The sequence below is a fragment of the Haliotis asinina genome, chromosome 2 (assembly GCF_037392515.1).
Source record: "Haliotis asinina isolate JCU_RB_2024 chromosome 2, JCU_Hal_asi_v2, whole genome shotgun sequence".
In the NCBI taxonomy this organism is placed as follows: domain Eukaryota; kingdom Metazoa; phylum Mollusca; class Gastropoda; order Lepetellida; family Haliotidae; genus Haliotis; species Haliotis asinina.
Window position 1 is genome coordinate 70,236,881 of NC_090281.1, and position 26,142 is coordinate 70,263,022.

General features: G+C 39.3%; 2 protein-coding genes across 3 annotated transcripts; both read right to left on the bottom strand.

The window, feature by feature from the left end:
- Positions 1–320: 320 nt before the first annotated feature.
- LOC137272834 (uncharacterized) lies at positions 321–5,277 on the bottom strand. Of its 2 annotated transcripts, none has more exons than XM_067805239.1 (5): positions 5,063–5,277; positions 4,840–4,872; positions 4,013–4,072; positions 2,536–2,727; positions 321–1,795 (listed from the first exon to the last, which is right to left on the bottom strand). In XM_067805239.1, exons 1-5 carry the CDS (start codon positions 5,067–5,069, stop codon positions 1,647–1,649), a joined length of 441 nt encoding a protein of 146 aa, XP_067661340.1. In that variant the 5' UTR covers positions 5,070–5,277; the 3' UTR covers positions 321–1,646. The 2 variants fall into 2 exon arrangements, with proteins under 2 accessions (XP_067661340.1, XP_067661341.1); XM_067805240.1 differs by having other exon boundaries at positions 322–1,795; positions 5,104–5,261.
- A 2,974-nt stretch (positions 5,278–8,251) lies between these two features.
- LOC137272836 (transmembrane protein 232-like) lies at positions 8,252–25,709 on the bottom strand. Its single transcript, XM_067805242.1, has 15 exons — positions 25,669–25,709; positions 24,485–24,673; positions 23,158–23,269; positions 22,641–22,746; positions 21,643–21,800; positions 20,888–20,987; positions 20,091–20,260; positions 18,972–19,177; positions 18,302–18,450; positions 16,986–17,485; positions 13,164–13,401; positions 12,203–12,384; positions 11,007–11,227; positions 10,195–10,288; positions 8,252–9,495 (listed from the first exon to the last, which is right to left on the bottom strand). The coding sequence occupies exons 2-15, from the start codon at positions 24,619–24,621 to the stop codon at positions 9,310–9,312; spliced, it is 2,559 nt and encodes an 852-aa protein (XP_067661343.1). The 5' UTR covers positions 24,622–24,673; positions 25,669–25,709; the 3' UTR covers positions 8,252–9,309.
- Positions 25,710–26,142: the final 433 nt, after the last annotated feature.

A 26,142-nucleotide genomic window follows, 5' to 3' on the forward strand; every position in this document is an offset into this window, starting at 1 on the left:
GCAAAAAACAATTGTAATTCCGCATTCCAAAGGCTCCTTGTCACGGTAATGACGAAAGTGACATTTTTTTGCATTTTTTTCTCCCAAAGGAATATCCAAAGAAACTATAGATTACTCAATTTGAATGACACCACGTAAGTAAATATATAATATTTTTCTGGAACCCAGTAATACCAGTTGTGTAACCAGTCTCATACACGTGCAGTATAGCACTGAGTTGATCCCCAGCCTAACACAAGTGACGTAAGGGTTTCATATACCTCGTAATCAGTGAATAACATAACAAATTCTTCCCCCTGTAAATAAACACAAAGCTGTTAACCATAAGCACCATTGCATTTATTGCGACACTGCTACATTCACGAAAGAGATGTCTAGATCTGATACATACTGCTTCTTCTCTGGGTTACTGTTGTAAACTATGACCGTCACTTAATAGTTTATATAACATTCAATAACTAACATATGCGAATATGACAGGTAAGTAGTAGAGGCCAGACTGAATAACAGTCATTGAACAAAATAATGATCAAATCTTAAGACATCCACATATGTACAACTATAAAACTTATTCTGAATCAATTATATACTACACGAAAACAGATAAGGAACATCAAAGTCAGGTGTTATGTAACGTCCTATTCAGTATTTCGTCAGACATTGCTTGTCATGAGACCTCAGTACACCCTTGTCGCTGTTTTCAATATCTGCATGTCAAATATATTTACAAAGATAAAGGCTCAAAAGAGTGGGTGAGTGAGTGAGTGAGTTTAGTTTCACACCGCTTTCAGCAATATTCCAGCAATATCACGGCTGGGTACACCAGAAATGGGTTTCACACATTATACCCATGTGCGGAACTGAACCCGGGTCGTCGGCATGGCGAGCGAATGCTTTAACACACGGTTACCCCATCGCCCCCTCAAAAGAGAATAATGCTGAATAACTGAGTGAGTCAATTCAATAGTTTCGATTGTAAAATATGTAATTTATTAACATTAACACTTTTAAAATCTGGTTCCGGTTGTAAAATTATGTAATTTATTAATATCAACACTTTTACAGAGCTAGTTCCGGTTGTAAAAACACGCAAACTATTTAAGATTAATACTTCAATACACCTAGTTCCAAGTGTAAAAATATAGAATTTATTTAATATTAACACTGTAATTTAGCTTGAATCAAGAAGGGAATGCCAAAATATACATAGTTACCATTATCGTCTGTGATCAGCACGTGCCATGTGTTCAGTGGACTCTTTGAGCGACACGACCTAACGCTGTTTAAGAACGTTAGGAATTGCAGGTGAGCAATAACTGTACGCCATGTTAACACTGAGATAATCTCTGTGTGCTACATAAACATGTGCAGACTTGTTATGCAACATTTGTCACTTTATAGAACTATAAAGGAACACCGTATGGATATGAAATTATATTGATTTTTGAAGCAAACACATTTGTCTAGGTAATAAATGCATGTTTGGAACACATGCAGGTATTAACCTAATATCAGCCAACTAAAGCCGGGCGTTTTCGGGTGTCCATCACACGAATATACATATACATACAATAATGTGCCATCGTCTCGTATACAAAGGCTATTAGACACATAACTGCAACAACTGAAGGTTTAAAGTGATGACTTTAAAGTGGTTGTTCTTCTTTTCTACAACATGCCCATATAAAGACACTGATGCAGATAATGGCGATAATCCACACTGGCACCAGGAACCCTATGGCTGCCCGGTACAGGAAGGCCTGGGGACATCCTGCCGTCATCAACCAGTAGGTGCCTGCAAGGTCAAAGAAGAAACAAATTACCTGTTCGATTTCTGCATCATTTGAATATGAAGAGTGGGGATTAGTTTAATAAGGATGTTAGTGGATGATCGCTTGACCACAATGGATGAGTGCGTGAGTTGGGTTTGACACTGTTGTGGGAGGAAATCTCTAGTGATTCACGTCTTAGATGTTTTTCTCTTAGGTGAAACCCACAAGCAGGGCTTTGGTGCTGACAAACAGAAACATAATCCAGTCGAACCGGATTTCGACCCCCCAAATCATCGGTTTCTGGTGTGCCAAGGGGACGCAACTGTACGGGGACGGTGTCCCTGCCGTGAATTGACATATAAGGCTAGTGACATTATTAGTGACAGCATCCGATGCTTTCATGTATTGCTGTCGGTTTCTTAATTAAGGGTCTGTGATTAAAACTCGATATTCGTGAAAGCTGCTTTAAATTATAAAATCAGCATAGCGAGGAACAGGTCGCCATAAATTCATATGTAACTTGAACATGAAATATCTGAGAACACAGGCAAACATTAACACGCACACACATACACACATGCATGAAGACATCGATTCCTGACTACTGTTCTACCAATCGAGATTCCAAGTTCTTTAATGATCTCAAATTAGCATTACTTCTTTTATGCTGTAACAAAATAGGGGAAATTCGAGATTTTACGAGATTCGTTCAGGAACGTGCTTCGAATTACATGTATGCATAACTTAAAAATATTCGACATACCAGCACAGAACCAGCCGAAGGAGAGGATGGCGACAGTAACGACGTAGGTGAGAAAGTTGATCCGTTTGATGCCAACGCCCATCCTGTACTTGATGAGGAAAAGGATGGGCATAGTGATGGACACCGATCCCTGGACGATCATGTATATGGAGAGGTAGGGTTGGGTCGGGCACTCGTTAAAGAATATCACAGCTGGGGAAAAGAGAGACAGGCAAATAGGTATATAAGTCTTCTCGCAGCTGTACATCAAACAAAACACTCTCATGGAATTGAGGTTGCACATAGACAATACAGCTCCACTAGTATGAAGTTATGAGTAAATTAATTTATCATTTTTGGTTATATGGCAGTCTTGAAAACGATACAAGAACTTGTATCGAAACATCGTGATCTAGAATTAGAGAAGTTGCCCTCCATATATACTTGTTCTATCTAAATATTTTGTGCAGATAGAAAATATTTGCCCATGCAACATGTCACATACTTCCTGCTGTTGTACTAGGCATTGAGCCCTTGTAACCGTAAATAAGGTAAATCAAACACTATCCTATAATGAACATAGGGAAAACATTATCTTCAGCAAAATCATTACAGGTACAACAGATCTTCGTCATTTAAAGTTTGCATTTGGGCCTGTTTCAATTCTTGAAGGTGTAATACCACATCTATTGTTTCAATTCTTGAAGGTGTAATACCACATCTATTGTTTCAATTCTTGAAGGTGTAATACCACATCTATTGTTTGCAAAGGCAGGAGAGTTACACTGAAGCATACATCACTTTATATGTCTTTCAAAGTAAAGGATATCTTTAAACATCATGTATATGACGAATTTGCTTGTACTAGTGTTAGTAATATTTTACCATAAAAGAATACTACAGCTGGTACGAACGTGTAAATTTATGTGAACACCCCCTAAGCTAACAGGCAGTGAAGCAACCGATTCAATATTCGTTGAGTTGGAGTCACATGAAACTTTGTCCAAAATAGCGAAAAACAAGAGTGAGTGAGTTTAGTTAGCACTCAGCAATATTCCAGCTATATGGCGGCGGTCTGTAAATAATCGAGTCTGGACCAGACAATCCAGTGATCAACAACATGAGCATCGATCTGTGCAATTGGGAACCGATGACACGTGTCAATCAAGTCAGCGAGCCTGACCACCTGATCCTGTTAGTTGCCTCTTACGACAAGCATAGTCGCCTTTTGTGGCAAGCATGGGTTGCTGAAGGCTTATTCTACCAAAAAACAAGAATGGTGTAATACACAAGCACCGTGTTTGAATCAAACGCCCAAACACAACAGACAAGGGCACGTGAAATACACTTTGAGGTTCGTGCGTTCGAGACTTCGATCTTGAACAACCAACTTGTGAATGTTCATACTCCCATGAACTCAAACAAACTGAAATATATAATGTCTCTCCTCTGAAAAACTACCATTTGTAAATACACTGTGGGACAGGTTGTGACCTACCGACAACTATCATCCCCGCAAACAGCAAGATCCCAAGGGTACTGATCACGTTGAGAAACACTGGAAAGAAACACTTTGTGTAAGGGATATAGCGGAATCATATCACATTTGAACGAACAGTGTTTAATATGAAAAAAAACAGTGATGTGATGAGTGATGCGGGATGATGTGGTGATGTGATGAATGACAATGTGGTGATGTGATGATTGATGACTTGATGAGTAATGATGTGACGAAGTGATCGATGATGATGTGACGATGGCGTGATGATATGAGTGATGATGTGGTGATGTGATGAGTAATAACTTGGTGAGTGATGGTGTATTGATGTGGTGATGTGATGAATAATGAACTGATGAGCGAAAGGTATGATGAGTGATGAGTAATGATGTTATGATTGACGATGTTGTGATATGATGATACGCGATGGGTGATGGGTGTGATCTTGACAAATAGGAAACGATAATCTGGATGCTTAAGCTAGGACGCTCCCTACACAATGATTGACGCTTAGCAGTAGAATGGTTAGCATTCTCTTCGTCATGAGTTAAGTATTGACGACGTTACTATTATAGTATGTAGAACGGCCATTTGGACGGACGTTATGAATATGCCTCTGGTGATGTAGACATGTTTCAAGTACTATGTTAAGAAGATGGCAATCACCCGCTTGGGAGATGTTTAGTCAAAACAAGTATATATTAAACATGGGTCTGAACATATTCTGCTCATATCGCGCTAAGCGAGTGGAAATCAGGATCAGAAATGCTCAACAAGTAGGAGATTATTTAGAAATAATACAGTGACCGAGATCTGATGTATCTCACCATCCTTTGCCTCAGTCTTGGTCACCTCGCCCTCTGTAACAAGGAGAAAATGTGAGAAACACTGCACATGAAATCCCAGATCAATTTCACATATATTTTACAGATATTTACCGGATCTATCGAACACAAAGTTTCATGTCGTCTAGAGCATATTCTGTGCAGCTTTTGTTGTTCCCTTGCACTATTATCCAGATTTACAAACTCACAAACTTGGTTTACTCACTTAACATTTCTTAATTAACCCAGTGAAATAATTCATCGTACATGGAAAGGCTTCAGACATCCATTCACGATCGAGTCATCTGGTCCCCAAATATCTATGTCGTTCATGTATTCCTATGAGTCTCCTGGACAATGAAATAGCAAATAGCAATGACTACGCGAGGTAGACACTCTAGCTGTTTCATATAGCTGCCAGTCACACTGTCACAACAGTATGCACACGTGAAAATATCCACGACAGATGCTGCATGTACATACACTACTCATCTTTAGATAGGGACAAGCATTGTGTTAGTGGCTGAAAATGATTACAGGGTGATTCAGTAATCCGGACTGTATAGTCTTAATGAGAAATTTCAGCACGTCTACGTTCTTTCCACGTTAATTTGACACCAGGATATAACCAGAAAACTGATTTTTGTGTGGTAACAGTGTGCAATATGCAAGTGCTCCCTTCAGCTGTTGAGTAGCACATATTAGTTTCGTGTACTTACCTTCCAAAGGCTCATAATTTGACACGGATTTAGCCATTTTCTACAAAAAAATAATATAATCAGTTCAATGAATATAAATGTAAAGATGCAATTTCTTGGAAAGTACTGAGTGACATTAAAGTTATTTCCTTGCAAGATCATTTGTCTGTGTGTGTGGTCAGACCCATTCATGTAAATCTTATTTCGGTGAAGTGTTTCGGAACAGATGCTATGAGCAATAGGAATGACAAATCTCAATGGATGTTCAACTTCTTTATTGCACAATAGTGACACGAGGTGCATATTTATGCTTGTTTACAGTAATTGATATCTTGTTCTATCATCCATTCTCGTTGTAAGCTCTTATGTACCCTTTAATATCCGACTGTATTCCTTCACCACTTCCTGCCTGAAAACGGTGTAAGTATCTATACCGAAACGTCACTATTGTACAATAAAGAAATTGATCATTCATAAAGACTTGACATTCCTATTGTCATTCTTTATTTTGGAGACCCAGTTTACGATTCCATCTAATTCGAGTTAACTTGTCCTATATCTCAATTGCACATCATTGTTCTTCCATAATGAGCTAATGACCAAATAATAGGAGCAAAACACACTGAAAATAATAGATTACACATCTACATGTATATCAATCATATTCACACTGAACTCTTTGAACGAGACGCCATCTTGACAAAACCTAGTTGATGTTTAGAAAATGCCAATTATATTAGATCAAATGTTTCAGGCGTTGATTTAAATATCTTACCTTTCTTGTCGAATCTTCAAGCTCTTGATCAGCTGAAGTTAAAAACTCCAATTGTTAATGTGTAGCTATCACAGTGCCTCCCAAAACGGGGTAGTTACACCCTGGGGAAGTCTTCATCCATGACGCAGGCGTATTTCCAACAAGAAGCGGTTATATTGACTTTTGATCGACATTTCCGCATTATCTGCTAGCTACTTTACATTAAAGTGTCATTGAATTGAAGCTCGTGAATACAAGAGACTAAACACAAATGCCAAGCTGTTTCCGGATATTGTATGTGAGACATCAGACACACATAAAATTCTCATGGCCTCTTCAAGACCACAAAGTCTATTTATACTGCAGGCACACCGGACCTATCACTTCTCTCATATTCTCTTATACAGGTGAGTAAGTGAGGGAGAGTGAGTTTAATTTTACGCTGCTTTTAGCAATACTCCAGCAATATCACAGCGGTGGGCACCAGAAATGGCCTTCACACATTGTACTCGTGTGGATAATCAAAGCCGGGATTTCAGCTTAACGTTTTAGCCATTATTATACCACACCATACCATTACACAGAAACTTATATCGAAACGTTATCCAAAAAAATAATCTCAGATCAGAGCAGTCGAAGGAATCGATACAAGAGCATAATTATACCTTCATCTTGCTTTTTGTCGTTTCTTTTAATTTCTTTTTACTTAACGACGAACACAGAAATATTCATGATATATAACGGTGGTTTGAAAATAACAGTCTTCACCTGACAGTCCAGTGATCAACAGCACGAGCATCGATCTACTCAATAGGGATAGGATACCCTCATATTCGCACTTTACAATAAAATGTTCGTGAATAGTGTTAAACCAACAGCTACTGTAAACTAAAGGTTATAACAAACTCAAGTGGAACATTAATTTTCTTTCCTTCATGTTATGACGGTGCTAGTTCGTTAAGTAAAATATACAGGGGGTGCTCAGGACCAAAAACAGTTCATTATATCATTCATCTGATTGTCATAACTTCATTTAATGTGATATCAGCGCAGCCAGTAGTAATTGTGTTTCGGCCAACAAAACCAGAGACTGAAGACATGAGCAACAAGCGACCGAGTCCACATCATTCTGAACCTGACTACCCTGCAGTGTATTTTCATCGCTTCATTTTGTAAATACATCACTCTCTCCGACCTGTTAAGTTATAAAACACTTTTAAATCATGCATGATTTTGGTCTCATAAATGATGACATTTTACTTTTGTAATCTATTGCTTAGTTTCTACATTCAATTTTTGGCTGGTGAATTATTTTGTGGACTTGCACTCAGCCTTCTTATTGGGCACTTGTTCTTCTTCTGAATTACTGTGTGTAACCTACTTGAAGTACAGTGTGATGTCATTATGAATGTGACATCATAGTCAACATTTGTTACTGGCAAACAAGGATAAGTTGAGCACCGAAAATTGTCCCGTATAAGCATGTATGAGTGCATGTATGAATGCCCCCCAGTGGTGCTTGCCATTGTGACTGAATGGGCCGTAGGTTGTGTGCACGATTGAGTGTAGTGCAACAGGCATGGGGGGTCTCAATGCTGTGATACACGTTCTCTGCACTGGTCCAGCTTGTCCTTGTTTGCCAGATGTGCTAGCTTTGCATCTATTTGAGACCCATGAAGATCAGGTTAAAAGCTGAAAATCTTGTGATCAGGCTAACTGACTTGGTCGAAACATGCATTGTATCCCAATTGCTTATATCGTCATGCTGTTCATCACTGGATTGTTCGTTGCTAATTTAATTATTTACAGACCGCTGTAATATAGTTGGAATATTGTTGAGTGTGTCATTAAACAAGCAACCAACCAATTGTATCTCTTCGTAACAATTCAGAGATGTACCCAGATGTCCATAAACTCAGATTTGTCCAGTCTTACTTTACATGAAAAACAAACTGCATTTGTATTTCAGTATTATGTGTTTATTACAATCTTACAAGATTCGCTTTATTCCAATATAAGAGATACTGTATCACAGAGAACATCACTTAAAGTAAAAATCAATAAGTGTTTCATAAAAATCATAACAGTGTCTTTGTAAATATTTTGGCAATGGACATCAGTATTGGGAAGATTGAATCCTATTTGAAATCACACGATCTCAAGTACAGCAATGGTGGTTTGTGCTATTATAACAGACAAGAATAATTCTACAAATTGCTAGATATAATATATACATATACACATGTTTGTTATTCATAATCACTTGACTAGAGTGTCAGAAGAGTAAATCAGTCAAATATCACCAAAATGTAAAAAGTCTTGTCCACTTCAGATGAAAAAGTTTAACAAGAATCTAGAAACACATCTACATGTTATGAAAATGACACTGCAAAACAGAGAACAAATTGCCAGGTACCTGCTTCTCAAAGTTTTATGACATCAGAATTATGACATCATAAACTGAATATTATAAATAACAGTTCAGAGCAAGGATCAATATGGAAGAAAGGGAGCCAGGCCATTCTGAACACTGCACTGTCTGACTCGTCCATTGTCTACTGTGCTGATTCACTGCTGATATTTCAATTACATACTTTTTTCACTGTAAAAATGTATGATAGTTAATAAAACATACTATTTCATTATTATAACAACCTTTAATCATTTGTCTTCATGTTCACGCAAATATACATGAATTAATGCATGCATTTATTCAACATTTCATATCATGTACATTACTGAGTCAAACCAGAAAACAGATCTTCCCAAATGCAAACAATTAACAAACAATGCATTTTCCTTCAGTACAGTCTACTGTATAACATGTCATGCACACAATATATATTTAATATATAAGAGCAGAATGTAACAAAGAAAGCTGTAACTACTCTTTTCCACTGATCCAGAACTGACATTGTTCAGGACAAGAGAATACTTTGGTAAGATGTTCTTTGAACCCATGTTGACAATTACACATGACCTGCCCCCAGGGTCAGCCCATCCCTATATACCACCCCTCCACTAGGTCTCTGAAGCAAGGGAAGTGTCAGAGGAACTTGGCGACACCTCGTCCTGTTTGTGAAGCTTCTGGAACTTCTTGTCTGCTTTCTGTCGCTGATGCTGCTCAGCCAATTCCTGCTGCTCTGTGAGGTGTCTCTGACGTTCCACCTCCTCCTCCTCTTGCTGAGTCTGGAGCTCCTTCCGCCACTGTGAAAGAGTGAGTCAGTCAGTCAGTCAGTAAGACTTTATATGTCCATGTTATATAAGCATTTTGTCCATAACATCTGTCCATGATATAAAGGCATTTGTCCATGATATATGGCCATGATATAAAGGCATTTATCCATTATATATGTCCATATTGTAAAGGCATTTGTCCATTATATATGTTTTAATGCTATATAGGCATTCTGTCCATTATATATCCATTCAGTATCTGCTACAGTAAATACCCTTAACCCAGTTCTCCTGTTAGTTGATTAATGTCTGGGTGTGGATGAAGAAGCTAAAAATAACCAACCAATTAACATTCCCATTTCTTTCATGACTAAAACAAGCAGCAATATCATAATGAAAGGTTACTGTTATTATGTAGCTAATCCACATAAGTATGTAACAGTACAAGAAATGGGGATATTAAATCAACAGATCAAAAGAAACCAAAACATTAACATCAAGTGTTCATGAGTAAATTCATATGTGTTTGTTCATCAGCACAGCCATCAAAGTTACTGCTGTATTAATCAAGACTACGCCTGAAAACAACAGGTTGATATGGGCATCATCCTGTGCCATCAACACAACACAACAACACAAAGCATCCTCGAATCCTTCTCAGATTTCATGATGGGAATCCACTCAGATTTCATGGTGGGAAGCCACTCAGATTCCTAGATGAAGGCTCACCTGATCCTCCACAATCCTCCGCAGGTCAAAGGTGGTGCGAGTATTGAAGCTGACAGTAGGCTCGTACAAGGCAGTAGCCAACATTATCTCCTCCCTGTTAAATAAACATAGTTCATTATGGTGGTACATTTGTCTACATTACATGTAAACAACATAAGAAATTATCTTGAAGTTTATTTTACAGAGAGATACTCAAGGAGCATCAGCCAGGTGAACTCAGGGAAAAAAATACATTCTGGTGGGGAAACATTAAATATAGAAATACAACTTTTATGCAGGTGATTTATGATTGAAATGTTTTTCAATGTACAAAGTACACAAGGATGTATGTTATAGAAAAGTGACCTCTGAACTTTAGCCACATCTGCAATATTTCAGCCATAACGTGACTAGCGTATAGACAAAAAATATCATGATATATTCATAAAATATCAGAGAATATAGTAATAGAGGATGATGTTTTGTCATTGAAATTTATGATGTTCATACATCAGTGAACAAATTTTGATCTAACCTTTCATATACCAAATGGCGACTGTGCGAGAACATATGTTCAGAACTAGAGAAATGTAGGTAATATTTTACACTAGAATATGCAACACAATGTTACTTACACATGAAAAAATATATGAATTTGAGACAATTAGACATCAATGGTTGTGTTATTCCAACAGGTTACATGAGCAAGAGTAGGACTTCTGAGATCATGATGCATTTACGTCACATGACACCTTAAATCTGGAAGTCAAATTTATTGTGCTTGATGAAGACCTTTAATTATTAACCCTTGCACAAACAAGGAGATTCCTTACTTCAGAGAGGTCCTCAAAGGTTGGCATGATGTCTTTGGCCCAAGCTCATGTCTGAGGGGAACCTTTTTCCTGGGGGGTGACTTTTTCAGTGGCCTTTGCTCGCCAGGTGGGGGGAGGGGAGGGAGGTATACAACAGACAGCCCATGAGCAATGCGGCTTCCAATAGAGGAGGACTGGACTTGAAGCTGCTTGTTTAGGATGCTCTCAATGTCTGTGTGGACCTGGAACAAACACCTTTATCTTTACAAGAGAGTGAGTTGGGATAAAAACATGTGGTAAGATGTGCTATCGTTGCTGATGAGATGTTCTCACACGTCCCAAATCCTAATGAGTGACATGCCTCACTAGTGTTTTGATGGCTAATTAATCAATTCACACCAAATGCCTTCTGACATGAATGAAATCACATAGTTGTGCAGTAAACGGTATTGACATGACACATACACATGCACATTGCACACATCTCTCCGTCCAGATAACTGGATCATTTTTCAGTGGAAATCTATGGGAATGGTTTGAAAATTTGCCATCCGGGTCCGATCAAGTGAGTAAAATTAATGAACGTAAGTTTCATTTCACATAAAAATCGTCCAGAAGGCGGGGTTTCCGGATATGTGGGGTCTGAGTAAATGGGGTTCGACTGTATTCTACCCCGGGACCTTAACAAATTTGAAAGGACGTCAGCTGCAATATGGAGTGGACACAGTGAGCATTACTTGTATCACAGAGAGTAAGTTTAATTTTATGCCACTTTTAGCAATAATATAGCAATATCATGGTGGGGGACACCACATAGCATCCATGTGAAGACTTGAACATGGGGCTTCACCGTGACGTGCGAATGCTTTCAACACTGGCTACCCTACTACCCCACATCACAGACATGTTCAGGTAAGGATCAGCTTTCAAACAAAGGCCTGTCCAGTTGGACAGATCTCAAATAGACTTTTATCAGAAGAGTGTTAAAACAAATCAAGAAGTGGAGGGATCCCATAAAGATGGCACCTTCACATCTATGTTCATAAATATATCTGAATTCTCATTTCCAGACAAAACTATTATCTTATGTTCTTAGTCACAGATTCCGAGAGACATACTCCAAATTCATAGTTTATACAATCCTCCTTATCATGGTAATAATCATAGTCTGGAAGAGAATGCGACCTTTGAAGACGTCAATAATATACTCTGATCACCTGTCCCACTTTCAGAGCCTCCAAGACTCGATCGTCCTTCTCATGAGAGTGTGCCTTGATGAGAGTGTTCCATGCAGCATTCCGGATCCCTTCTCGGTTCTGGTCCTTGGCTAGAGATCTGCAAATCTTGACCAAAGACTGTATGGCACCGTACCGAATCCTCCAGCTCCAGTCATTTGGGCCTGACAGAAGTATTCAACAATGAGTATCAGAAATGAAGACTTCCTAAAAGATATAATAAAATAGCTGTAAACATATGATGTGATGATGCTGTTCCATATCACTTCAGATGAACTGTGTGTGCACATACATTTTTATTAAATACTTCTTGCGGTCCCCAGTTAACCATGGTGTTATTAACCATGACTGGAGTCTCACACATCAATCATAGTGTTTGTTTTACTTACATTTTAGTAAAGGGCCATTTCTAACCAGCAACATTGCAGGATGTATACTAATGCCTTAAAAAACTCCTTGTTTATTCTACATGCAAAACCAAATCAAAGTAAGTTGTGAAAACCAAATAATATGATGATACATTGTCAAGTGTTCATCAGTTCAAAATGAGTGAGTGAGTGAGTGAGTGAGTTTGGTTTTACGCTGCTTTTAGCAATATTCCAGCTATATCACGGCGGGGACACCAGAAAATGGGCCTCACACATTGTACCCATGTGGGGAATCGAACCCGAGTCTTCGGCGTGACGAGCGAACGCTTTAACCACTAGGCTACCCCACCGCCCCAGTTCAAAATGAGAACTCTTGGCTTGTTTGTCCACACACATTACAAGCAAGACTGGGAAAAGGCAAGTTTTTAACACAAAAAAACAATAACCATCTTACAATGTTCTCTTAGCGTTCCTTGGCACACTGTATCTTATTCTTGATAACAACAATGGCAAATTGTGATATCTGGTTCAGTGTGTATCCATTAAAGTGTGTATGTTCAGAAGACTTTACACACCTCCATCCCTGACCTCATGCAGTGGCTTGAAGTAAACCAGGTCTATCAGGCCTGCACTAGGCAATGGCACTGTGGTGTACCCTCTTCTCATGGGCTCCAAGAGGTCCTTGTTGATGCCGGCCATTGCCATGCGTTGAATGTTGGCGCTGGCACCATGAATACAGATATCAGCCAACACGTCGGTGTAGGTCGTGGCAACCTCCCAGTGCCAGCCATGGATGCCTGCCATCTCCGGCATCTGGAAGGACAAGATCACGAAGTGTCAAAGTAAAGGAGTTATCATTTTGTGTATCAGGGGCGGATCATGTAATATTCTGAATAAAATTGACATTTTATATTTATCCTGACTCATGCTAATTATACTTATCTCCTCCCTCTATGCAATGATAGAGGAAGACCTGAAATCCCTTGAAGTTCCTTTCTATTTCAAGTGGACATGAAATACACTCACCCTCCGAAAGCCTCCCTTTCCCTGATCATCATTACAGTCATATGACCAGTCATGCCTGTCACTCTCTTCGAAATCTCAGAAGCCTGACAGGAGAATTACTGTGAATTCAGCATCCCTGAGAGAGGTGGCTGGCTGATATTTTTCCTTATCCTGTCTCATGCCTATTATGCTTACAGAATCCGATGGAAATGGTGGTGGGTCAGGCCACTCTGGATTCTGTTGGCTGCCATATAAGTATGTCCAGTACCTCCAGACTTCCAGGAACTATAACAGCAATAGTTTGGTCATGTTCTTCTAATATTCATCTGTGCGATGGGGAATTACATCCAGTCGAACATGTCTTCTCTTGCAGCATTGATTGACTGGAATGTGATATATACAGATCAGCTAGCATTATGGTAGTGTCTAGCATAAGTGTTCAGTCCTTCCCGTGAGATGCTGAGAGCATCTTTGCCCTTGCGAATGGATCCCAAACTGGAGATACAAATGTTGGTACCTGCTTGTTGAACCTTGTGGAAAATAGGTCTATTTGCGGCGATCCAAATGTCTAACTGATGAGTTGAAATGCCTCGCGATGAAGCATCAGTTCCATTGGAGATGGTTGTAAAGGGCATGACAGCACATCGGCCATGACTTTGAGTGTACCTGAGATGTGACAAACCTTTATGTGGAGGTTCAAGTCATCGACGATGTCGAAGAGTTGAAAGGTCAGCTGTAGCAGTGTGTGTGAATGTTTTGATCCTTGCTTGTTCATGTAGAACACTACTGTGGAGTTATCTGTATGAACCATCAGTAGTGTGTTCCTCAGTGCTGTCGACCAATGACATACTACATTGATTACAGCTTTGATCTCTGATATGCTGAATGCGTTCGTTTCTTGTCCATATTCCTGTAATGGGCATAGTTGTTGACATCCTTGTCTGATCAAATCCTGTGCTGATGCGAGCCGACTGAGTAGACATTGCCACTATCATGGTAATGGAGAGAGTAGAGCTTCATCAATCAGGGCTTGAATTTTGACTCACCGATCCTCTGGGATGATGATGCAGTTCAACGGAGTGATGAATCAAATCCCAAGGAATTGAAGATCTTGCTGCGGCTCCAATTCCAATTTCAGTAGATTCACAAGCCATTTAAGTTGAGTTAGCAGTCTGATGGTGAAGTCTAACTGTAGTCTGAGTTGACTTGTCCTGTGATATGCTTGAATGCCATCGTCCCAGTAAAAGGCATTCTAAAGTCTGCACCTATGTAGGCAAGTGACTATTAGTTTGGTGACCTGAGTAAATGGCCACAGGGCTGAAAATATTCCAAACGGTAGGACCATCCTCTGGTAGTGCTGACTCTTGAATATGAAGCGCAGATATTTCCTGGAGTCCGGATGTATCGGAACGTGCAGGTAGGCATCTTGTAGATTGATGCTGGCTAGATAATCTGCTGCATGGATGAGATGCCACAGTTGTGGTAGTTCTGGCTTCAGTAGATAATCCTTGTTGAACTCTTTCATGTTGTATGTAAGTCAAAACTTTTCCTTGGAGTTTTCCTTTGGTACCAGAAAAATTGGGGATAGAATCCTGGTTTAGTTTTTCCACTGCACATTTCTCTGAAATAGATGACATGGTATTGGCTAGTTTGTCTCATTGATCCCTGGTGTACACGAAGAATGCTGGGTCTCTTGTGAGTGGTGGTGTCACCTGTAGTGGGATCCTGCAGCCATCTCATAGGATGCTCATGATGTAATCGTTGTTGAGAAGTCACCAATTCATTCAGTAACGCTGTAGACATCCACCTACTCGTAAAGGTTGTATGGAAACGGCTGGGGGTTGAATGCTCCAGTCATTCTGAACCTGGTCTTCTGCGCTTTCCTTCTCTAGTGCTCCTGGCACGGTATCCTGTTCCATGGGAGCGCCTGTTTCCTCCAGTTGAGCAACAAAAAGAGCCCTTCCCCTCACGAGCATTGTCCTTCTTGTCTCTCATTCTCTGAATCCCAGGAAACTTGGACTTGTTGGAGTAATGCTGAGAAGTCTGTGTCAAAGAAGTCAAAGTGTCATCAAGGCTAGATGCTCCGAAATGAATTGTTGATCATTCTTCTGGATGATAAGTGCATTATCCTATCTCCTTCATTTTCTGGGTTGCTGAACTTGGAGATGACAGCCTTGTCGATAGCCCTGAAATGGGTAAGTCCAAAGAAGGTACACTCAGTGGTTGTATCCAGCTGATTCAGTCACTTATCCTCCACTTTGTAGGATCTGTTGTGAGTCTCATTGATGAGCTTGTATGATTCGTCTACTTCGGGCACTTTCATAAAGGGCTCCACTTGATGAAGGAGAGGGAGGAGATAAACATGGGAAGCATGAGTTAGGATAAGGAAAAATCAGGACTTTGGAAAAGAAGGTGCACAGAAATCATGAAGTCCAAAGGTCAGTGACAAATTCTCCTCAGGGAAATTTGATTTTGCCAGGGAAGGGGAGTGGGTGAAGAGAGAGAGAAGCAGTGAGTTAAGCAGAGGAGTCAATGTCAGTTAAATTACGTCCCCAATTCCTCAAACAAAGTACAGCTATCCCCATTGTAATTCAACTCTTTTCATGCTGTTTTTTTTTGTTAAAGAAATTCAATATTTAAACCAGTCTAAAGTTCCTCTAGGTTGAAGCTTATTCATATCACTCCTTGTAATTACACCATCGCCAGAAAAAGTAATTCCCTTTTTAAGTTTCAACACATTTACTATGCACAAACTGACTACATCAGACAATGATAAATATCTCAGTGTTACAGCTAAAATGGATGGGATTATCCTGAAACTGACTTCTAGATATCAGAAACAATCGGGCCGCTATAAATGGTAATGGCCCACTGATTCCTTAACAACAGGCTATTATCAGTTTTGTTGTCAAAGGACGTCACAATGGCTGACGTCACACTCTATAATGACATCATAATTCTTGTTCCATGAGCTAACAGTGTTCGGTCAACAGCCCATTGTGAGCTGTTTGAAGTAAACTTATAATCAAATTTATGATACTGTTTGTCTTTTTTAACACAAATTCCATCGATTTCATTTGTAAGGTGGGAGATAAGTGATGAAATCACACTTCTGCAAATGATAATGCCCTGAAAAACGATGTTACATCTATAGCGTAGGGATACATTCAAAGGTTTCAGTGAATCATTTTGCGATCATATATGCTGAATATACGGTCAAAAATTTATAACATTGACCAATAAGAACTTGTGTTATATACTAAGATGAAATAGATATTATTTTTAAACTGAGGAATTTTCATGTTAAAGCTACACCGAAAGCCTGTCTCAGAAATATTTATGTGCCCATGGTGTGGCTTCTCCTAGAACACATTCAAATCATCAATACTTACAGCAAGATTGGTGAATGTGGGTACAGAGCTGGCGTCTGACATCCTGGCACTAGGTAGGTTGGACCCTACTTCAGCTCGCCACCCTGTCCCAGCAGTAGCTGCCATAGAACTCTGATTGCTGCGCAGTGTGTCTCGAGTCAGTTTGGACCCGCTTGAGTAACTGGTTGTGGGCAGCTTTTCCTCTCTGACCTCGTCAGTGCGGTGGATGACCACATCATCAAAGGACACTTCACGTGACTGAAGCCGCATGTCGGCCGTGTTCTTAAGGGCAGGCCTCGAGGGTTGATGTTCTGTAGTTGGACTGCTTGTTGATTGGGGATCCAATGGCATGTCATGTAACTTGTCAGTGGCATGAGGTGATTGGTCAGAATGGCTGCGTTTCTTCTCAATCTCACCTTCTTCACTACGCTCATAGATGTCACTCAGTGACTGTTTGGAGCTGGTGCTTGTTTTGGACTTGGTTGACTTTGTCTCCTCTTCACTAGAGATTGTTAACATTTCTAGGACAAAGAACAATAAACGCTGGTTCATGTGGGTGTGTTTGATGATGATTTTAAGGGGGTGGCCCATTTTGTTCTGGGGAGGTAGGGGCTCATCAGTTTTGTACACATGTTCTAGGGGTGACATGCAAGGGGTTGGGGTGGGGGATGGGGTTTTCGTCAGTCACTTTGTATATACATTTCAGGGGTGGATGGGTGTGTTACAAATTCACACTGTACATGTTTCTCCATAACAATCATCATTACCCCAAAGCCATAAATTATGAACTGCTCCTAATAATTTAAACTTTGGAATGTACCTTAAGTATTTATTTTATATAATAATTCAAACAAAGCACCATATATGTTGTCATGTCAAAGTGAGAAAATGAGTCCTTCAGCCTTAACAGTTTTAAACAGAATTTCAGTGCCATCACAGCGGGGGAAGAACACCCAGAGTAATACAAGGTTGCCCAAGGTGTCCTCTCAGGTGAAGCTTAACATCACTGGGTATGGGGGTTCAAAAGCCAAAACTTCTATGAGAGAAAGCTTGGATTCAAACCTATGACTAGTCTGTCTCACAGTCACTGAACCCTATTATTTGCCCTACTATCCAACCTTCCCTGAAAATGCTATAGCCCTGAACGAAGCAAGTCTAGATTTCCTCATGGTCAAGATCTCTGGCCTCTCAAGGGATCCTTTTCAATTTAAATGGATTTATTTGTTACTATCAAAATTATATATATTCAGTGACTAAGCATTAGTCTAATCCATGATCAGCAGATCCTGACATGACTAAGGGACACAATAGGGTGACATCAAGCAGTCATGCCCTACCTGAGCCAACTGATCGAGAGCTGAGGGGTGGAGTCTGGGTTCCATCAGATGGTCTCAGCCCCTGGGCCAAGCGATGTAGCACCTTCATGGCCGACATGTTGGACTTGGCTGCCTCAGCTAGAATGTTCAGGGCCATCATCCCATCAACCCTGGAATGTTATCAATGTGGTATCAAGCAAAATCTTATCAAATAATCGGAAAATGCTTACAAAGTTTTGTTATGCATGTATAGCGAGGGAAATGATTTCATTTGCCATAAAAAAATTACTTTTACCAGCTGCAAACATACTCTGCCTGCACACTATATACAATGTGCGTATGGTGAAATTTTTAGAAGGCATATCTCATAAACGGAAAAATACTTTGTCATTAACATGATAGTCCAGAATCCCTGCATTCAAAACAATTACTGATGCAGACATCCATTTGTAGCAAAGGCATATAATTAATAACCAATGCTTCAACAATCAAGAAATGTAATAACAATTTTTTTAGGATTTTAGTCCACACTGTGCATTTAAACGTCACTAAAATCCTTCAGGAATGATAAATCATACTATCAAAAATCAGGTCACTGCTTATTTGACTGCTTGAACTGAATCCAGTGATCAGCAGTGAATACCAATATTCTAAATGCCACAATGACATATGACACTGAACCACTCCCTACCAGCTTTCATCAGCTAGCCCCAGCCCACAGTGAGCTAGGGCCTTCAGGGCCTCATTGAACCCCCCACCCAGGTGGTTGGTGCAGCGCCACACATCCAGGGCGTGCCATAGAGTGGGGCTCAGGTCGTGCACGCTGCTACTGATGGCTGCACTATGCATGGAGTGGCTGTCATCACGACTTCGCTTCTCATACAGCTCTCGTGTTGCCTGCATTCAGAATAGAGTGTTTCGTATTTGGCAAAGTTGAATTTTTATCAACTTCTCTATATTTTTAAACATAGCAAGAATAAGAATTAACTCCAAAACATTTTATAATATAAAATAAAGAAGCAATATCACATTTTCTATATCAGCCTGTAAAGGTGTTTGGACAAGAATGAAACTAGTGGTCAACAGAATGAACAACAGAAATATCCCTTGAGGAGGAGTGTTGGTGATCAGCCAGGAAGAGGTAAAGCTCATTCTAGTTACCAAGGTACCAAGCCAGTTGTGAAATATACCTGAAGATTTCTGAAAGATGCTGGTAGATGTGTCTACTCACATCTAGATTAAAATATATACCATAGATAAGATTATGGTGTCAGTGATTTGTGACATGAAACAAAGTCATTCACTCACTTAACTAGTGGTCAATTTGGTTTGTTGTTTAACATCACACTCAGAAATATCCCGGCTATAATTATTATGTCAACAGTCTGTAAATTATCGAGTCTGGACCAGAAAATCCAGTGATCAACAGCATATGCATCAATGTATGCAATTGGGATATGATGACAATGTGTTCACCAAGTCTGTGAGCCTGACCCCCCAATCTCTTTTGTGACCTCTTATGAAAAGCATGGATTACTGAAGACCAATTCTTATCAGCATCTTCAGGGTCCAGTGGTTAATAATGTCAGAGCTAAATCACAATGGAAGAGTACAGTGGCATTTTTATATGGTCAGGCCATCTGCCAGATGGTTTCTAGATGAACTCATCCAAGAGCCAACATACTTAATAGCTCTAATGGCCTCACAGTCACCAGTTTTAACACCTTTAGTGACATACACAATATATTTGTAGCACTTTTTGTCCATAAAATGATCATAGACATTTACAAACACATAAGGTAGCACATACTGAGTTAAGTTCATCCATGTTGTGTCTGGGCGGCATTCGGTCCCCCTCCTTCACTTCCCCTGGCTCAATGATGGCATCAGCCAGGACAATCTTTCCCACCTCTATAATGTAACGGATTGACAACAGGGCATTGGGATATGGACTGTAGGCTTCCTGGCAGTCTTGGAGTCCTGCAGGGGGATTAAAAAACACTTCTTTGGACCAGTCCTTCAACAGTGACATTAAAAAACCTCACGCTTAACTGTGAGAGAACGTTCAAAATATAAGGTTGGGGTGTTTGGGATGTGGTGATGATGATTTTTATGGAGAAGCATGTTATGTGAATGACCCTCCCTAAAATGTATGGACAAAGTAAGTGACTCCCGCTGCATGTCACAAACAAAATCAATGACACCCCAACCTCCACACTACATGTGTACAAAACTGATGAACGCCTTCCTCCCCTGAAGAAAATAAGTGAAAACACCTCTCCTATCCATAAATTAGGTCCAGTCACTGAGACATGCCACCAAGGGAGATAACTCCCAATTCAAAAAATAAGTTAGTAAGGAACACTAGAAACAAGGTGTATATATTAAATTTAGGCTGACTGAAAACAGAAAATAAGGGTTTAGTATTGTATATGCTATAATTGTAGGTATGAGCATAAATTGTGAAACATGTGTTTCTGATTGTTACTATGCACAGACTGCCAATTTAACTGGCCCAAAACTCACAGTCAAACATTTTTTAGTTGAACAAAATGTCTACCGAGAAGAATAAAACATAAACTGATAGAGAGCACAGCAAAGCCTGACCATCCAGGTATGTGAAGAGTCTGTTCTTGAAGTCAGTGTGACCCTGAAGCTGTCCGGCCATGTGGTGGTAGAAGAGACGTGTAAACACCAGCTGACCCATCTGGACAAACAGGAAGATGAGACAAATATAAACACTTTTGAAAAAGGTACCGACTGCAGTACAATGGAAAAATACCATGGCAATATATATTACACAGCTTAATACATTACAATAAACCCATCACCTGAATGTCATCCAGGAGTGTTGTATATTTACCATTCAACTCATTGAGGACCCTTTGGCTGCAACACCTTTCTTTTTCAGTTATATTCAAATGACAAAATTATATACCTGTATCAGCAAAAGACACTTATGGCTGTGAGTTGTAAATAGTCTAATCGTAGATGTCAGATGTTTCTGTAGGGGGTGTTCAAATATCAACTTTGTTTTTAAATCATATCATCATATAGTATATTTCCAACTTTCACAGTATTCAACATTTAAGCAATGATAAGAGATTACTTACATCTTAGATTTCATTTTCGATTTCAGTTTTTTGCATACCCCATGCTTTGTATATAGAGCAAAAGTGGCAAAATAGTTTTTGTTGACAGATACTAAAAGTTGATTTAATTTGAGACAACTGTAGTGTTAAGTAAACAAACAGCAGAAACTGAGACAAACTGTAATACACTGGATGCAAACTAAACAATTTGTGAGACAGGCTAACACACTCCTTCAACAGCAAGTGGACAACTTGACACTGGAGCAGTACCCTGAGAAGTTTGATTTCTGCTGTGCGGAGGAAAGGTTGATGTACGGCTTCTGTTCGGAGCCAGTACAACATGGTCTCTGCCAGGAAGAAGAGGGCGGGAATATGGTACTTCTCCAGGGGGGACACGTCTAGAGACGTGATCAGGATATCCAGGCACTCTGTACAAGAGGAAGAAATGTCATGGAGATATATCATTCCAAGATATCAAACAGAGACAATTTATATAAGGACAGAGAGTACAGAGACATCATATAGAGACAGTGTGTATAGAGACATCATACAGAGACAGTGTGTATAGAGATATCATATAGAGACAGTGTTTATAGGGACATAATATAGAGACAGTGTATACAGAGATATCATATGGTGACAGTGTGTAAAGGGACATCATATAGAGACAGTGTATATAGAGACATCATATAGAGACAGTGTGTATTGGGACATAATATAGAGACAGTGTATACAGAGATATCATATGGTGACAGTGTGTAGAGAGACATCATACAGAGACAGTGTATACAGAGATATCATATAGAGACAGTGTGTATAGGGACATCATGTAGAGACAGTGTATATAGAGATATTTATAGAGATATTATATGGTGACAGTGTGCATACGGACATAATATAGAGACAGTGTATTATTTAATAGAGATATCATATAAAGACAGTGTGTATAGGGACATAATAAAGAGACAGTGCATATACAGACATCATATAGAGACAGTGTGTAGAGGGACATAATATAGAGACAGTGTATATAGAGATATCATATAGAGACAGTGTGTAGAGGGACATAATATAGAGACAGTGTATATAGAGATATCATATAGAGACAGTGTGTATAGGGACATCATGTAGAGACAGTGTATATAGAGATATTTATAGAGATATTATATGGTGACAGTGTGCATACGGACATCATGTAGAGACAGTGAAAATAGAGATATCATATGGTGACAGTGTGTATAGGAACATCACACAGAGACAGAGCTCACCTTCTTGAAATCGTCCCTTGCACTGTGCAAGTTGTGCCATTTCTGTCCATGCCATTGGAAGATTAACATGTTGACCTTCACCTTGGTCTTTTACTCCTGCCCGGCGCTGTAAAGTACAAACAAGCATTGCTGTTTGCAAACTAAGATGCACACATGTGCATGGTGCTAACAAATCAAAGATGCCAAGGAATGCATAGTGAATGCATGATGTTCTGGTTTGCTTGGTGCTAGGAAATTAAGAATGGAAATACAGCAAATATGGTCCTGGAACCTGTTCCAAGAGTTCATGGCAGGGTTAAGGGAAGCATTTCTGTAAAGTGAACTTACATAAATTGTTTGGGTGAGATGTTCTTTAGGCTGGAAATTTGTTTTAAAATAATGTCCTTACCAGGATCAGAGAAAACGGATAACATGAACAGCAAAAGATAGTAAAAGTTGAAATGTAGAGATTTTTAATCTTCGATCCAATGTTTGGCTCAAGTTTGTACAATGTATCAGATGAGGACAAGAGTCTCACCTTTGCCCTCTCCAAAATCTTCCTGGCTGTTTCATCAAGTCTCTCTTTGTCATCGATGTTCTTAGTAGCATTGTAGAGCTGAACAAAGTCCTCTGATATTTCCAGTGGGTTTCTTCAAACAAACCACATTCATCAAACACAGTCTTAACTTGTCATGTGATATCACAAATGAAACAACCTGTGAAGAGTCACAGACGTTCATCAAGATATAGAGGTACAGTCACAAAAATACAACAGCAGACAGCCTGTCAAGCTATATTGTTCTTGCACATGTATTTTTCTGTTCTGCTCAAGTACATTCACCCATCCACTACTTGTCTATCAGGGGAACAGTCCGTGGTTTCATTATAAGTGCAGCCAAATACTCAAGTTCCATGAGCAAGTTTATGACTATGGTTTCATGCTGCTTTTAGCAATATTTGAACAATATCACAGTGGGGGACACCAGAAATGGGCTTCACACACTGTACCCATGTGGGGAAACAAACCTGGGTCTCCTTCATCATAATGCGATAACCCGCCGCCTCTTAAGTTCCGTGAACTTGAGCATGAACATGAGTGTGTAATGATTCACACAAGGGAATGTGTTGCTTTCTACTTGACACACTTTAACACAAGTCTCGTCACTTTCATGAAGCAGTACTGATGCACAAAGTGGAGTGTATGGAGTAGACCAATGGAATACATGTTCTCCACAGTCATTACCAAATGATGAAACTTGATTGGTAGAGGTCCTTTACCTCTGCTCAAAAAGAGGTGACGCAAACCATAAATATTTTCAAATTGCAGCCAAAAAATTATCAACAATCAGAAAAGGATTTTTTCAACACAGAGCATTAATTATTTTCAAATTAAACCAATTTTGCAGTGACCAAGGATATTCACAACAGAGCATCACCGGAAAGAAAATGTGTAGTGTTAATAACAATGTTGTCTGTTTGTGGGTTTCTCATCTGTTTGTGAGGCCCATAACCAACAAGGTCACAGAGTGAGTGAGTGAGTGAGTGAGTGAGTGAGTGAGTGAGTGAGTGAGTGAGTGAGTGAGTGAGTGAGTGAGTGAGTGAGTGAGTGAGTGAGTGAGTGAGTGAGTGAGTGAGTGAGTGAGTGAGTTTTACGCTGCACTCAGCAATATTCCAGTTGTATGGTAGTGGTTTGTAAATAATCGAGTCTGGTCCAGACGATCCAGTTATTAATACCTGAGACTGACCTGATGTGTTCATTCTGTGCATGTATGGAGTACTGGGAGTCGTTGGATTTCAGGATTCAGGATTTCAGCTTCAGATACACATGAAATATGATGAACACTTTTTGTAAACATAACACTCACCTTGTAGATGCAATGGCTTTCCTGCTCTTGATGCTCTGTAAGTAAGACTGTTTGAGAAGCCTCTCCTGCAGCTCTACACGCTGGCTGTGAGATATGATGCCAAACTTGTGGACCACCGGCAGCTTTGTGATTGGCATCTTGATCACCAGCTGGTGTCACGCTGAAGCTAGTATTATCGTCCTAAGTGATCTGATTGTAAATGTAAAAGCTTACTTTCTGGTTGCACTAAGAAAATCATTATCATTCACTTTTTTCAACACAAATGAGCAAAGGTTTGAAATAACTGCAAATCTTGTAAACTCTAAACAGTTTTGAAAAAGATATCTGTCAGGACGTAAGTCCCAGAAAAAAAGTATCATATTTCACTAGCACATTATATCATATATTCATATTGAATATTCTGACAGATAGCCAAAAATACTGAAAATAAATAATATTTCAAAATTTGAAAAACAAGATGAGCACCCTATGAAAGCAGTTTCTCTGATCAGGTATCAATGTTCATGTGTACTTTTAGTGACATAAAGTAAGATTATTAACACAATTTTAATTGTTAATATAGACGTCCAGATTTGATTATTTACAAAACTGTCACTGACTGTCAGTCTGGCGAGTCCAGTGAGAAATACTAAGAAAACTGATACCATGTCTGAGGAATATTTTGAAAGGCCTACAGGAGGTGAATTACATTTCTATATGTACAAATCAAGTTTGTATCTGCTACATTTCCTGCAGCTACTAAGCAATATGTTACATAATTGACAAATATATAAGGCACTAGGCAGAAAGATATCAAGGATATCCATTCTGGAAATTATTAGAAAACTGGGCCAAAAACTGAAACAAATAACCCAATAACAGATGTTGCATAATGCTTGTAACAACATCGGCGGTTTGACCCTTGTAACCATAATAAAGAAATTCATCATTAACCCCGACCGATACTTATTACACTTGTGTGTTTAAAAGCAGTTAATAATTCGTAGCACTGGGTTGTTGTCAATCACTGAATCTTTATGACATCCCTGAATACATGTAGCGGGCTTTCAGTGTCATCGATCAGAAAAAAACATTAACATTCTGATTTCGCTCAGTTCCAAAGGATATTCATATGGACCGTGGGACAAAACAATCACGGTAAAACAGTTTCTTAAAGGCAATTAACGTGAAAAAATGTGACATACTTCTCATCCTGTTTTCGTTTCTAGGGAAGCCGGTTGAATACAAAACTAGGATTCGTAAATAATACTGACCAGCGTATTTCCGATTTATGAAAAAGTGGAGTGTGCAACGACTTCCACAGATTCAAATATTATCTGTCTAATACAGCAATATTTATCATTATGTGCATAATCAATGTTCAGTAAGGTACTATTACACCATACGATTTTTATCAATTATATGTTTTCCGTTTTTGAATATTCTAGTTTTATATAAAATAGATCAAGCTACCATGCACTTATAACTGTCACAATAAGGTCAATAATAATGCTAAATATTACATGAACTATGTTTCAACGTTTGTATTGTCTTATATCTCGAAGTATTTAAGCTTCGTCCGTGGTATTTAAATATATCGAGATGGCAATATGGACAAAATAACAGCATTTCATACATCATATGCGGTGAAAGGTCCCGTTTAGTGCGCAATGTATTGA

Bases quoted from the DNA above. Each gene is read 5' to 3' on its own strand.
- LOC137272834 (XM_067805239.1), bottom strand. The intron at 4,073-4,839 runs GTGAGATACATC...GTTTCTTTCCAG, and splicing joins CAAGACTGAGGCAAAGGATG to TGTTTCTCAACGTGATCAGT. The intron at 1,796-2,535 runs GTATGTCGAATA...TTGACCTTGCAG, and splicing joins CTTCGGCTGGTTCTGTGCTG to GCACCTACTGGTTGATGACG.
- LOC137272836 (XM_067805242.1), bottom strand. From the start codon at position 24,621: ATGCCAATCACAAAGCTGCCGGTGGTCCACAAGTTTGGCATCATATCT. The intron at 20,261-20,887 runs GTCAGGCTTTGC...ATCCCCCTGCAG, and splicing joins ACTCTTCACATACCTGGATG to GACTCCAAGACTGCCAGGAA. The intron at 17,486-18,301 runs GTAGGGCATGAC...TCTTTGTCCTAG, and splicing joins CTCTCGATCAGTTGGCTCAG to AAATGTTAACAATCTCTAGT.